At 40.7% G+C, this 15,172-nt stretch overlaps 1 protein-coding gene across 2 annotated transcripts in view; it reads right to left on the bottom strand.

Annotated features, from left to right (window-relative positions):
- Window positions 1-15,172, bottom strand: part of NUP133 (nucleoporin 133) — a 69,147-nt gene that overhangs the window by 40,630 nt on the left and 13,345 nt on the right. For both annotated transcript variants that reach the window (XM_005539816.4, XM_045391872.3), the window contains exons 9-12: window positions 9,940-10,087; window positions 7,473-7,620; window positions 6,361-6,518; window positions 4,153-4,244 (exon numbers count right to left, since the gene is read on the bottom strand). In XM_005539816.4, coding sequence (XP_005539873.3) covers window positions 4,153-4,244; window positions 6,361-6,518; window positions 7,473-7,620; window positions 9,940-10,087 — 546 coding nt within the window. The remainder of the gene's footprint in view (window positions 1-4,152; window positions 4,245-6,360; window positions 6,519-7,472; window positions 7,621-9,939; window positions 10,088-15,172) is intronic.

Genomic DNA, 15,172 nt, shown 5'->3' with positions numbered 1-15,172 from the left:
ATGATTAATTGCTGATGAGAAGGAGCCAGCACGAGAAAGGTCAAAAGACAGAGGAAAGGGAGAACTGAAAGGATGTAGTCTTAAGTGAAGCAGGAGACAGTGGCCTTCATAACAAAGAGCAGTCTCTGATAGGGAGAAGAGCACACCTTCCTACTTTATTGGGAGGGAAAGAGGAAGAGGATTTGGGATCCAGATACATTCATAGCTAGTAAGCTAGAAGGTACAGGGAGCTCTTATCAAGGGCTTCTGTGATTTCTGTGAAGTATGAAGTTAAGTCCTCTGCTAAGTCTGAGGGAAGTGGGAGAGAAATGGGAAGTGGGAGGAGATTGGAAAAGGGCTGTCATGGTCCCTTGGTAGAACAGGAGACACAGCTGACTGGAGAAACGCAGAAAAACTCTTGAAAACATGAAAGGCCAGGGTGAAACTGGAGACCCAGTCATGCTACAGATTATGGAAATACAAAGGTGACTATGGCAAGATTTAATAAAAAATTACAGAAAAAGTTCCCCAAAACTCTCATGAACAAAAGATTTTGTATTTTTTGGGCTAAGTAAAATGAAAACTGAAATAACATAAAAATTAATTTCAAAGAAATAATACTATAAAAACAGTAATACTATCTTAGCAAAAAATTAAACAGATAATAACACTTAAAAGTGTTATCTACCAATTGTGACCCCAGGGACCATCTGGCAATGTCTGACGATAACTTTGGTCATCACAAGTTGGGGGAAAGGGTGCTAATGACATCTAGGAGGAAACGGCTGGTGATGCTGCTAAACAGCCTACATTGTATCGCTGGAGTGCAGTGGCGGGATCTGGGCTCACCGCAACCTCCGCCTCCTGGGTTTAAGTGATTCTCCTGCCTCAGCCTCCCGAGTAGCTGAGATTACAAGCACGTGCCACCACACCCAGCAAATTTTTTTTTTTTTTTTTTTTTAGTAGAGACAAAGTTTTACCACGTTGGTCAGGCTGGTCTCGAAGTCCTGACCTCAAATGATCTGCCTGCCTTGGCCTCCCAAAGTACTGGGATGAAAGTACAGGTGTGAACCACCAAGTCTGGCCTCAAATGTCAATGTTAATGGGGTTGAGAAATCCTGCTTTAAAGGCACCACAATTCTGTTTGTAAGGAGTCTACATCTTTAAGAGAGCTAGCTGACACTCCCCCAGAAATCATCCCTTGTTAAGTCCACAGTACTTCACCCATGCTGGGCAGCATGAGTTCAGCACAGCTGTGCTACAGGGCCCATGACACTGTTCTTGAGACTACTGCTTGCTCAGGACTTAGATCAGGGGTCCCTTCTTGTGCCTAATTAATTTTCCCCTGTAAAACATCTTAAGATGACTACACCAGGTTGAACAGTGTTTCCCACAAATTCATATCTACCCAGTGCCTCAAAATGCAACTTTATTTGGAAATAAGGTTTTTGCAGATACAATGTGTTAAATTACGATGAGTCTAAATCCAATGACTGTTGTCCTTCTAAGAAGGCCATGTGGGCCGGGCATGGTGGCTCATGCCTGTAATCCCAGCACTCTGGGAGGCTGAGGCGGGCGGATCTCGAGTCCAGGAGTTTGAGACCAGTCTGGCCAATGTGGTGAAACCTCGTCTCTACTAAAAATACAAAAAATTAGCCAGGCATGGCAGTGCACACCTGCTGCTTGGGAAGCTGAGGCAGAAGAATTACTTGAAATAGGGAGGCGGAGGTTACAGTGAGCCGAGATGGCACCACTGCACTACAGTCTGGGTGACAGAGTGAAACTGTCTCAAAAAAAAAAAAAAAAAAAAAAGAAGGCCACGTGAATGTGAGGACAGCTACATGACGATGGAGGCAGAAACTGGAGTGACACATCTACAAGCCAAGGATTGCCAACAACCACCAGGAGCTGAGAGGTGAGGACAGGTCCTTTCCCAAAGCCTTCAGAGAGAGGGCTCTGTTCATGCCTCGCTCTCAGACTTCCGGCCTCCAGAACTGTGAGAGAAGACACTTCTGTTGTTTGAAGCTCCTGGTTTGTGGTGATTTGTTACGGCAGCCACAGGAAACAAATCTAATGACTAGTCACTTGCTGCATTATCATTTACATTTTGAGATGCCACAATGTAAAGAATTTTCATTACAGGATAAACTTGTGAAAGATAAAAACTCAGCATTTCAACCAAGATTTTTGAAGACTGAACCATGTAAAAGAACAAGATTAAAAGAACAAAATTTTAAACGGAAACAAAAAACTTGCCTAATGATGCCCCCTTCTGGCGACAAACTAAGCTCAGTAGATCATGAGACACAGAATGTTAGAACTGTAAAAGCACTTCGGAATCTGTTGTCTCTGTGAGTGAGCCTTTATGCCTCAGATACCAGTATGAGTGGGATTACGGAATCATGGGCTGAGAACTGGGGGAAATGAAGGTAGTAAACTCAGCATATTCCTTCAAAACAAAGATCTGACGATAAACTAATGATCCTTTAGCCATTCTAACTCGCTCCCCACTCAACACTTCAAAAAGGAAGAAATACAAACAGAATGGCAGAAATGTTCAGCAATCTGTCCAAAGTTTCCCACAGCTAACAACAGGCAGCGCATGGGGGCTGGATCACCATTTTCCTGACTATTTATTCAAATGTGAATTTGCCATACCTTTTAAGGAAAGTACCAGAATACATGAGCAGAATACATGTCTAAGATAAACTGAAATCTGCATTCGCCTTAAACCCAGAAGAGAATTAGAGCAGCAAGTGTGACCAAGTGAGGACAATCACTCCCCACCCCATACACGCATCTGCTTAGGCACGCTTTCACTACAACTGGACTTGCTCTGGCCAACAGGACACTAGCAAACGCCATCTAAGCAAAGACTTAGAGTGCTTGTGCAGTGACACTTGCTCTCTTGCCACTCTAGAACCCTGTGATACGTGAATAAGACCAGGGCAGCCTGCTAGTTGAGGAGATGTCACAGAAAGTAGAGAGCGAGCTGGTCAGCCAATGGCCCAAAAATGTGAGTACGGTAAAGAGCAGCCAGCCCAGTAGGAGACCAAAATGAGTGAGTCTACTCAGAATATAAAACTACCCCCCAAGCCCAGCCCCAAGAGTCAAACTGCAGAATCATCAGCTATGTTAAATGAGTCACTAAGGTTTGTGGTGATTTTGCATAAAGCAAAACTTAATAGGCCAGGTCTAATTCTTTTGCTTTTTTTGAGACAGGGTCTTGATCTGTCACTTAGGCTAGAGTACAGTGGTGTGATTATGGCTCACAGTAGACTTGGCCTCCTGGGCTCATATGATCCTCCCAACTCAGCCTCTCTGAGTAGCTGGGACTAGAGGCATGCATCACCATCCCCACTAATTATTTTTAAACTTTTTCTTCGTAGAGATGAGGTCTTTCTATGTTGTCCAGACTGGTCTTGAACTCCCATGCTCAAGAGATCCTTCTGCCTCAGCCTCCCAAAGTGCTGGAATTACAGGTGTGAGCCACTACACCAGGCCATAATTCTTTCATATTACCAATAAAACTTTGTATGCGGCTGGAAGTGGTGGCTCACGCCTGTAATCCCAGCACTTTAGGAGTCAGCCTAAAGTCAGGAGTTTGAGACCAGCCTGGCCAACATGGTGAAACCCCGTCTCTACTAAAAATAAAAAAAGTAGCCAGGCATAGTGGCACACGCATGCAGTCCCGCATACTTGGGAGGCTGAGGCAGGAGAATCGCTTGAACCCAGGAGGCAGAGGTTGCAGTGAGCTGAGATCACACCACTGCACTCTAGCCTGGGTGACAGAGTGAGATTGTGTCTCAAAAAAAAAAAAAGAAAAAAAAAAGAAAACTTTGTAAGCAACTTATTTGCACCTTAACATTATTCATAAAAGACGCTTGCAAGATGTCTTCATGATCACCATTTTTAATGGTACGTTGTTTTTCATGAAGTGGAGAGAGTATGTTAGATCCCATGTTTTTTTCCCTAGCCTAGCTAGCTGGAAACCTCCCATGGCTACTAACTTCAGAAGAACAGTCTATTAAAGTGCTAAAGCTCAAAAAAAATTCTCCTTTTGATAGCATCATTCCTCCAACTTGCTCCCACCAGTCAATAAATAAGTAGCACATGTCAGTAAAACATGTCCTCACACATAAAATAATCCATAACTTAAAAAACATGTTATACCTGCAGTATTGCAGAAAGGCAGCTTTCAGCAACTTGATTTTATCTTCCTGGGCTATAGTTTCATTCTTTGTAGTGGTCTCAAAAATCATACTCTGCAAAATAACAAATATAGTTTAGAGGTAAAGGCATCTGAATATTCTTAATTATTGGACTAAAAACTGTACCCATCCTATGACAGCAACTCTGCATATACACAAGCGGTTTGCCATATTGTCTGTACCAGGGGTATGCAATCTTTCGGCTTCCCTGGGCCACATTGGAAGAATTGTCTTGGCCCACACATAAAATACACTAACATTAATGATAGCTGATGAGTTTTAAAAAAAAATTCATGTTTCAAGAAAGTTTACAAATTTGTGCTGGGCTGCATTCAAAGCCATCCTGGTCCACATGCAGCCCATGGGTCGTGGGTTGACCAAGCTTCTATACCAGTCACTCATATACTTATTGAAACACTATAAATAGCACCAAATGATCAACCAGTCATACAGAAAAGGTACAGGTAATTCGGGGATTATGCTGTAAGTAAAACAATTTGGAGATTTCATCACAATTAACAGAATCTTTTTATAGGTTTGCTCTTACACGACTCACCACCGTGTATACTACCTAAGCATAATGGTTGATTACAAATTTAAACAAGGATTTAGAAAAATTTTAAAGAAATGGAACACTAAAATTGCTTCAGAATGTGTAACAGTATTACAATAACCATACAATTACAAAATAACCAAAGTATTAATCCTTTTTGTGAAAAGAAAAAAAAGTAAAAAATTGTTACTTTCCTTTAAAACTAGACTCAATCATTTTAATTTTGAATTATAGAGGTAGTCTATATATTTCATACACTATTCAAATGGAAATTACCCCAAACAGTATTAATTATTTTTAGTCTTCTGTAAAAGAATGATAAAAACCTCATGGATGGGATATTTCAGGCTTCAAGACAACAGGAAAAAAAATTGGTAATTTTTACCTGGGTATTCCTCTCAAAAAAATCATCCCAGAATAAAAAGAAACAGAAATACAAGTTCCATGGAAATATCTGTGATTCTAACTACAACAAAGGAAGACAGAAAGCAGAAGGAACAGGAAATGGCAGCACTGACAGGAAATGAGGCCACCTATGCATGGTGCAGGGACAGCTCCCAAGGATTTGAGGACCGTGGAAGAGAGAAGTTCCGGGATGACAGCTGTGCAGATGGAAGGTTTGTGGAGACTTGACTTTGGCAAAAACCACACTGAGGGGCACTCTACAGAACTCCCGGAGTGTGTAAAAAGATTAAGTCACATATGAAAGGAAAGTGAGAAAATATAAAATGAGGTCATGATACACTCCAAGAGTCACACAAAGTTGTATAATAAAGGAAATGTAATCAGTATTTGGCTCAGCAAACCATAAACAATATTCACATTGTCATTACAATGGAAAAAATGTATGTTAGAATGATAAAGGCAGAGGAAGGAGTATAAGGTAACCCAAAACCTCATTTTCTATAGTAGAAAATCAACAGATGAATCAGGAGACAGGAATATATGTACATTACTTAGATATATGGAGAAAAATACCAGAATAAATCACTAAAAGGCTTAAACGTAGTTGCTTCAGGCAAAGAGGACAGAGGGGATGAGGAAGACAAGAACTAATGTCTGCATTGTTAAGTCTTTGAAACTGTCTCAGTGTTGAGACCATTTGTATAAAATAATCTGATAAAAATAAAAATTAGGCTGGGCATGGTGGCTCCATGCCAGTAATCCCAGCACTTTGGGAGGCTGAGGCAGGAGGATGCTTGAGTCCAGGAGTTTGAGACCAGGTTAGGCAGCATAGGGAGATCCTGTCTCTACAAAAAATAAAAAATTAGGTGAGATGGTACATGTCTGTAGTTCCAGCTATTTGGGAGGCTAAGAGGGGAGGACTGCTTGATCCCGGGAGGTTGAGGTGAGGCTGCAGTAAGCTATGATTATGCCACTGCACTCTAGCCTGGGCAACAGAGTGAGACTCTGTCTCAAAAACCAAACCAAACCAAACCAAAATTAGCCAGGCACCTACTGGGAAGTCTGAGGCAGGACGATTGCTTGAGGCCAGGAGTTAGAGGCTGCAGTGAACTATGATTGTGCCACTGCACTCTAGCCTGGGTGACAGCGTGAGACCCTATCTCTAAAAAATAAATAACATAAAAACTTCAAAATCTTATAGAATCACATTACCTCATTGTTTGGTCCAGCAAATGAAGATGCTAAGGACTCTTCCAGGTCTTCTGCCAATATGGACACATTTTCCCGTGAAGTAATAGACACCAGTCCACTGTTTCTAGAAAAAATGATAGGAACACCACCACAGGCACCAGCACCTAAAACACTATCTCCTAAAAGAAAGAAAAACATAGAGTCAAATACATTTAACAAGAACAACAAAATGCTTTGTAAAACCTACCACCCTGGGCAGAAAATCATCTTGATGATATATTAAGCACATTTTTTCCTTTACAGTATTATTCCTACTTCAAACTCATCCTTTAAATCCCAGAATCAAATGTTAAGAACCGGCTGCTATTTGAAGAAGCAGGCTCTGTGTCTTTCAGCTTTAAAGACAATAAAAACTAGCCTTGCCAGAGAGCAATCTAGTAAGCCAAAAAAAAAAAAATTATTCATTCTGCAAAACTCAGAAGAGCTTTTTCAATCCTGTGGAGTTCTCTTGCTTAATTCTGACTTTAACTTACCACATCAGTCAACGGGGACTGAAAAAAAAATAAAAAAGTCTAAGCCTACCTTGCGCCTTAGTAACAGCCTACCCACCCTCCATCAAGGTTCTTGTGCTGGGACTAGAAAACCTGGGTTCCATGCTGTTAAACCTGGGTTCCATGCTGTTACCTACCTGGACTCTGTCCTCTGCTCAACCCCTTCAGCTAAGTATCTGCTTGGTTTCTCTTCAATCCTGACTGGCCCCCCTGCACGAGTCCAGCACCTGAGGCTCTTATCCAGGGGTGTGGAAAAGTTAAAGAGCATCAACTCAGAATAAGTCACTTTTACTAACTAGGAATGAGCAATTACTTCTCTTGGCATTAGTTCTTTGCTTCTTGGCATCTTCTCCTGGAACAAATGTTACTATTTTTGCCTGTAAATATAATAGTTTGGAAATTCTAGTACCCTTTTTGTTTCTTAGTAGGGTTGTCACTTCAGCTGCTGTAGTTGTGGTATGAAATGTCTCAGAGTAACATTTGAGGGCAGCATGCTTGAAGTGACACTCAGGGAAAGACAAAAAAAGCACTCAGAATGACTAATGAGCTCACCAATCATGCTTTCTAAAACTGCTACCATACCTTGTGCATTAAAGACAATTTTCTCCTGGGGAAGAGAAAATTTCCCAGTTCCCGTGGAGCACACATAGACAGCACTTTCGTTATACAGATAGGCAGTCTGGTTTGAAAAGTTTGGGACCGTCAACCGACACAAAATCAGGTCTTCAGACTGAAAGTTAAATTTAAGATTACATTTAACAAAAAGTAAAACAAAAATATTTGTTTGTATGATTTTTTAAATTCATTTTTGTACATTTCATAAAAATGATAAAATAATTCACCTATTTTCTTTCTAAAAATCTACCCATGAGATGATTAGCAAAATGTTACAAAGTTTATAAACATCAATTAGACATATATTTTGTTAACTTATTTTTTAAAAATTTATTTATTTATTTATTTGAGACAGAGTCCCACTCTGTTGCCCAGGCTGGAGTGCAGTGGTGCAATCTTGGCTCACTGCAACCTCCGCCTCCCAGGTTCAAGCGATTCTCCTGCCTCAGCCTCCTGAGTAGCTGCGATTACAGGCGCATGCCACCACACCCAGCTAATTTTTTTGTATTTTTAGTAGAGACAGGGTTTCACCATGTTGGCCAGGCTGGTCTCGAACCCCTGACCTCAGGTGATCCACCCACCTCAGCCTCCCAAAGTGATGGGATTACAGGCATGAGACACCACACCTGGCCTAATTTGTTAATGTCCAAAATTAACAAATTTTGAAAACATTTCCATGATGATGACTATAACTAGAAGCCTATGACAAATTCAAGGGAGAAAATGAAAGCACTAATTCATTGTATTAAGAACTGGCAATTTTTTATAAATGATCCCTGATAAACAAACATTTTGGTTCTTACCTTACTGGCAAGATATTAATGACAAGAAAACTTAGTTGATTTGTTTACATATAAAATCAGAGGCAGAAATAAAAATAAATCTCATTAAATAAAATTAGAATATGCTAAAAATAAGCTGTTATTAAAGAACTAATTTTATAGAAACATTAAATGTGAGGTCCTAGAATTGTTTTTTAATCCTCAAATTCTCTTTATAGTCTTCTGCCCTGGCTGAATTTTTTTCTAACATTGAGCATGTTTTCCACACTGCATAATCAGAACACACAATAAAGTTTATTTCTGTTTGACATAAAAGAACAAATCAAAAGATTTTCTTACAGGATTCAATTAAACAAGTCATGTTAAGAGTAAGGATTAAAAAAAAAAAAAAAAAAAAAGTGAAGATTTAAGCCAGGAACGGTGGTGCAGACCTGTAATCCCAGCTACCTGAGAGGACTGCTTGAGCCCAGGAGTTGGAGGCTACCATGCACTATTGACGGACCTGTGAATATCACTGCACTCCAGTCCAAGCAACATAGCAAGACTTTCCCTCTTCAAAAATAAACAAACAAGGATTTAACAGAATCAGATACCATGTAAGAGTAAATAAAATAAATTTATAGATGTTCAGCTTTTTCTTCATGAATATCTGTTATTAAACATGTTTAATTGCTATTAATGAATTTAAAATTAGAAAGGCCGTCTTTCAGTTGTTTAAAAGAACTTTGATGACTATGTAACACTGCTGAATACAAACATAATCTTGCTTTGGGTAAAAAGGGGGATTTTTCTATGATATGCAAAGCTCTAAACCAAACCCTAAATCCTACCAGCTTTCTTCTTTTCTTTTTCTTCTTGTTTTAGGATGGGGTCTCACTATATTGCCTAAGCTGGAATGCAGTGGTTATTCACAGGTGTGAACACGGCACACAACAGCCTCAAACCCCTGGGCTCAAGTGATCTTCCTGCCTCAGCCTTTTGAGTAGCTGGGACTACAGGCATGTACTCATCATGCCCAGCGTGGTTTCTTCCTTACTTTCACCCTGAAATTAATTAATACCTTCTTTCTACTTAAATACAGAGATGACAATCCCTCCAAAGACCTAGAGCAGAATAAACAAACTGCTTTCTGCTAGTTGCTTCCATTCTAATTTTCCTTTAGCCAAAACTAAGCAAAAGAACAAGCCTGAGATGGCAAAGAAAATGCAACAATGTCTAGAAACAAGCTATTTTAAAATATTGCCAAGCCCTGCAGATGAAATCTGTCAAGAAATTTGACCCTGAAATGGGCCGTGCATCGTGGCTCACGCCTGTAATCCCAACACTTTGGGAGGCCAAGTTGGGGGAATCACTTGAGATCAGGAGTTCGAGACCAGTCTGGCCAACATGGTGAAACCTTGTCTCTACTAAAACTATAAAAATTAGCTGGGCATAGTGGCACACGCCTACAGTCCCAGCTACTCGGGAGGCTGAGGCAGGAGAACCACTTGAACCTGGAAGGGGAGGCAGAGGTTGCAGTGAGCAGAGATCAAGGCACTGCACTCCAGCCTGGGTGACAGAGCAAAACTGTAAATAAACAAATAAGACCCTGAAATAGTTAGAAAACTATTCAACATATTATTGCTTTGTAATTTAACCAACATAAATCTTACCTGAAAAGGTGGATTATATTGAGTGACTTCTACAGTAACTGCATCTGACATTTGGCAACCATTATCTTCTATTGTTATCAGAGAGTAATAGATGAGACACGGATTGTCTGCTGAGTGCCATGCTGCTGCCAGAATCACCAGCCCATCACTAATCAATAAGAAATAAAGATGTAAAGCCTCCCTAAAAAACAACTTAGGAGTTTCCTATAAAATTAAACATATGCTTCCAATAACCTAGCAATCCCATTCGTGGATACCTATACAAGAGAAAATTAAAAAACAAAAACAAAAAACCAATAACTATGTTCACATGAAAACCTGTGTACCAATGACTGTAGTGGCTTTATTCATAATTGCCTAAAACTGAAAACAACCCAGTGTCTTCCAACTGCTGAACAGCCAAACAAACGGTGGTATCTCCATACAAAAGAATACTATTCAGTAGTTAAAAAAAAAAAAAAAAAAAACCAAATGAATTTGAAATATATTATGCTAAGTGACAGAAGCCAGACTCAAAAAGCTTTAAACTGTATGTTCCATTTCTGTGGCATTAAGCAAAAGGCAAAACTATAGAGACAGAAACCACATCAGTGGTCTCCAGGGGCTAAGGGTGGATGGAGGGGTCGATGACAGAATGGCACAAGGGAATCTGGGGGGTTATACAACTGTTCTGTATTGATTGTTGTGATTAAATGACTAAACTATGTATCTGTCAAAATTTGTAGAATTAGGGCCGGGTGCAGTGGCTCACGTCTATAATCCCAGCACTTTGGGAGGCCAAAGTGGGCAGATAACCTGAGCTCAGGAATTTAAGACCAGCCTGGCCAATGTGGCAAAGCCGTCTCTACAAAAATTAGCCAGGCATGGTGGCACATGCCTGTCGTCCCAGCTATTTGGGAGGCTGAGGCAGGAGAACTGCTTGAACCCGGGAGGCGGAGGTTGCAGTGAGCTGAGATCACACCACTGCACTCCAGTCTAGGTGATAGAGTAACACTCCATCTTAAAAAAAAAAAGAAGAAAAAAAATTTGTAGAATTATACACTAAAGAGGGTAAATTTTTTACTCTATATAAATTATAGCTCAATAAACCGGACTTTAAAAAAAAGATCAAAACAACTATCTGATCCAGAGATTAGCAAAGTACAGCCCTCCAGTGAAACTGATCTCAAACCAGTTTTTATAAACGAAGTTTTGTTGGAAGGCAACCATACACATTCATTTATGCATTTTCTAGGGATGTTTCATGATACTATTGGTGAAATAGAGTACCTGCAGTAAAGACTATATGGCCACCAAAGCCTAAAACAGTTACTTTTGGCCCTTTACAGAAAAGGTTTGCCAATCCCTGATGTACTCAGTTATTTAAAGGTTACTCGCTTTTGTCCAGAGGAAAAACATTAAAAAAAAAAATTTTACCACCAGGCGCGATGGCTCACACCTGTAATCCCAACACTTTGGGAGGCTGAGATAGGAGGATCATTTGAGCCCAAGAGTTCAAGACCAGCCTGGGCAACACGGTGAGACCATGTATCTCTAAAATAAATTTAAAAGGCCAGGTGTTGTGGTTCACACCTGTAACTCCAGCACTTTGGGAGGCCGAGGTGGGCATATCACTTGAGGCCAGAAGTTCGAGACCACTCTGGCCAACATGGCAAAATCCCATCTCAACTAAAATACAAAACACCCAGCATGGTGGCATGTGCCTGTAATCTCAGCTACTCAGGAGGCTGAGGCATGAGAATCACTTGAACCTGGGATGCAGAGGTTACAGTGAGCCAAGATCATACCACTGCACTCCAGCCTGGGCAACAGTGGGAGACTCTAACTAAAAAAAAAATAATAATAATTTTAGGCCAGGCACAGTGGCTTATGTGTTTAATCCAAGCACTTTGGGAGAGGCTGAAGCAGGAGGATCGCTTGAGCCCAGTAGTTCAAGACCAAACAGGGCAACTCTGTCTCTAATGTTTAAAAATATACATATATATGTAAATGATTTTTAACAATCGGTTATAGAAATTTCAAACTGCTGTATATGTAAAAACAAACCATTTTGCATCTTAAAGCTTATTTGTCCCTTAAGTCTAGCAAACTTGCTGCCCCCAATAAATTAAATGGTTCCTATTTTAGCTCTTCTAAAACATCTAATACTATTACTAGCAACTTTTTTTGTTTTCTTTTTGGCAGAGTTTCGCTCTTGCTGCCCAGGCTGGAGTGCAGTGGCGCCATCTCGGCTCACTGCAACCTCCGCCTCCCGGGTTCAAGCAATTTTCCTGCCTCAGCCTCCCGAGTAGCTGGGATTATAGGCATGCGCCACCATGCCCGGCTAATTTTTGTATTTTTAGTAGACACGGGGTTTCTCCATGTTGGTCAGGCTGGTCTCAAACTCCCAACCTCAGGTGATCCACCCACCTCAGCCTCCCAAAGTGCTGGGATTATAGGCATGAGCCACCGCGCCCAGCCCTATTACTAGCAACTTTCATTCAAGTCTCAGAAATATTAAAAGGGTGGCAAAACACCCTCTACTGACAATTAAAAACAAGAAACCAAGCAAGTAACTAAATGACATGACACTTCAAAGCAAGCAATCCTAGCACAGCTCTCATTTTCCTTCTTCACGGTTCTCTTCCCCCAGCTCCCCAAACTTTATCATTTCTGCTTGGACTCTTGAAAGGAATTCAAGAATATTGGTCCACATTATTCTAAGTGAAGTAACTCAGGAATGGAAAACCAAATATCATACGTTCTCACTTATAAGTGGGAGTTTAAGCTATGAGGACACAAAGACATAAGAATGATAATGGACTTTGGGGACTTGAAGGGGAAGGGTGGGAAGGAGGGTGAGGGATAAAAGACTACCTACTGGGTACAGTGTACACTGCTCAGGTGACAAGTGCACTAAAATTTCAGAAATCACCACTAAAGAACTTACCCATGTAACCAAAAACCACCCCAAAAACTACTGAAATAAAAAAAATTTTTTAAATCAATTTAAAAAAAAAGAATATTGGCCCAAACTTGTAACATGTTGGCAGTGTCTCTCTCTCTACAATGCCAGGCTGGCCTAGAATTCCTGGCCTCAAGTGATCCTCCTGCTTGACCAGTTAAGTTTTTATGTAAGTATATCCAAAGTAATGAAGTTAAGGTTAAAAAAATTCCAAACTTTATATCTAAAATGAAGATATCTAAACTTTGTATTAGTAATCATCTAGTAAAATTATTTATTTATTTTTGTTTTATTTGTCTCAGAAAAAAGGTCTTTCTCTGTTGCCCATGGTAGAGTGCAGTGGTGGGATCATAGCTCACTGCAGCCTCAATCTCCTGGGCTCAAGTGATCCTCTCGCCTCAGCCTCCTGAATAGCTGGGACTACAGTACACGCCATCATGCCTGGCTAATTTTTTATTTTTATTTGCGTGGAGATAGGGTCTCGTTTTGTTGACCAGGTGATCTTGAACTACTAGCTTCAAGCAATCCTCCTGTCTTGGTTTCCCAAAGTGCTGAGCCACCCAGCCCAGCTACTCACCGAAATTATAAGCTCAGATTGTAGCTCTGCCCAAATGGACAACAAATCAGTAGGTGTGAGTGACTATGAGGAAGACAGACACCATTCTTAAAATAAAGAAAATGGACCCATATGAGAAATTCTCTGTACAGTTCTGATCATGAAGCCTCAAAGACATAATAGAGTACTAACTGGATCATTTTGAGTAAAAGTGGAGAGGAAGGTCAAGGAGGATGAGGGCTGCACCTCACAGGGACCCTGCTGGTCAGCATGACACTGAGGGAGAGAAGCCCTGGGTGGACCCTGCATAGCAATTCCTAAGCATGCTTCTCATTCTCAACCCCATGTCTCCAGTTCAGAAAATTACGTGAAAAATGTCTGCATGGCCAGGCACGGTGGCTCATACCTGTAATCCCAGCACTTTGGGAGGCCGACGCGGGCAGATCACAAGGTCAGGAGTTCGAGACCAGCCTGGCCAACACAGTGAAAACCCGTCTCTACTAAAAATACAAAAATTAACCGGGAGTGGTGGCACCCACCTGTAGTCCCAGCTACTTGGGAGGCTGAGGTGGGAGAATTGCTTGAACCAGGAGGCGGAGGTTGTAGTAAGCTAAGACCACACCACTGCACTCCAGCCTGGGTGACAGAGTGAGACTCAGTCTCAAAAAAAAAATAAAAAAGAAAAATGTCTGCGTTATATGCCCACAGTGGGCTGTCCTAGCAGTAGTCCTACATTTCCAAAAGTCTGGTAAAGACAAATAAAAACAGGTAAATTGTATTTAATTAAAATGCTTACAGAAATTAAATAGTACTATTACTTTTACCTCTTTGATAGCTTTTATAAGGTTTCCAGACTGTAAAGGAGCCTACTAATAGTCTAAACAGCCCAACAGAGAGAAAAATTACACAAAGCAGTACAACTGCAATCTCTCTCCAAGGAACAAGTAGAATTCGTTCTACTAACCCAAAACGTGTAACAAGAACAGTAAAAATTACTCTAAAACTCATAAAAAATAGTCTTCAACTTCTGAGAAGTTGTCTTCTGAAGGATTACTAGTTATATATTTGGATTCATTATGAGCAATGTTACAAATGGTTTTTAAGTTCCATGTGACCTTGAGCATTCAAGTTAAATAGTAACATGGGATAATTAGCTTTATCAGACTAACCCGGGATCCTATGCACCACTTAGAGCACTGCTTCTATGAGGAAATTTACTCTGAGTATGAACTATGACAAAGTTCTAATTTGTACTAACAAGACAAAGCCTTATCCCATCCTTAACTCAGCATAGCCACAAACGTAGGCCGAAAGCTCCTTGAGCAACAGAGGGTGGGAAACATGTGCCTGATACATCCAATAAGAGAAAGATCACACCATGGGGCACCCACAGCAGTGGGCAATGACAGGGTCTCAGGTATCTCTTGGCAGTGAAGAAGAGAAGCTCTACTTGTAAGAGCAGAAAAGCTTTGTCTCTAATGAATGAGATACCAACGTAAGATTATACCATTTAAGGCTGACAAATGTCTCAATTTCCCAAATGAACTAGCATCACTCAATAAACAACAGCAAGACCATTCAGTAAAGCTTAATAGGTAGCATGAGAAGATCAGCATTAAAAGAACAGGCTGGGCACAGCAGCTCACACCTGTAATCCCAATACTTTGGGATGCTGAGGCAGGAGGGTTGCTTGAGCCCAGGAGTTCAAGACAAACCTAGGTGACATGGTGAGA

Source organism: Macaca fascicularis, chromosome 1, assembly GCF_037993035.2.
Source record: "Macaca fascicularis isolate 582-1 chromosome 1, T2T-MFA8v1.1".
NCBI classification, from domain to species: domain Eukaryota; kingdom Metazoa; phylum Chordata; class Mammalia; order Primates; family Cercopithecidae; genus Macaca; species Macaca fascicularis.
This window is presented reverse-complemented; position numbering and strand designations above follow the sequence as displayed.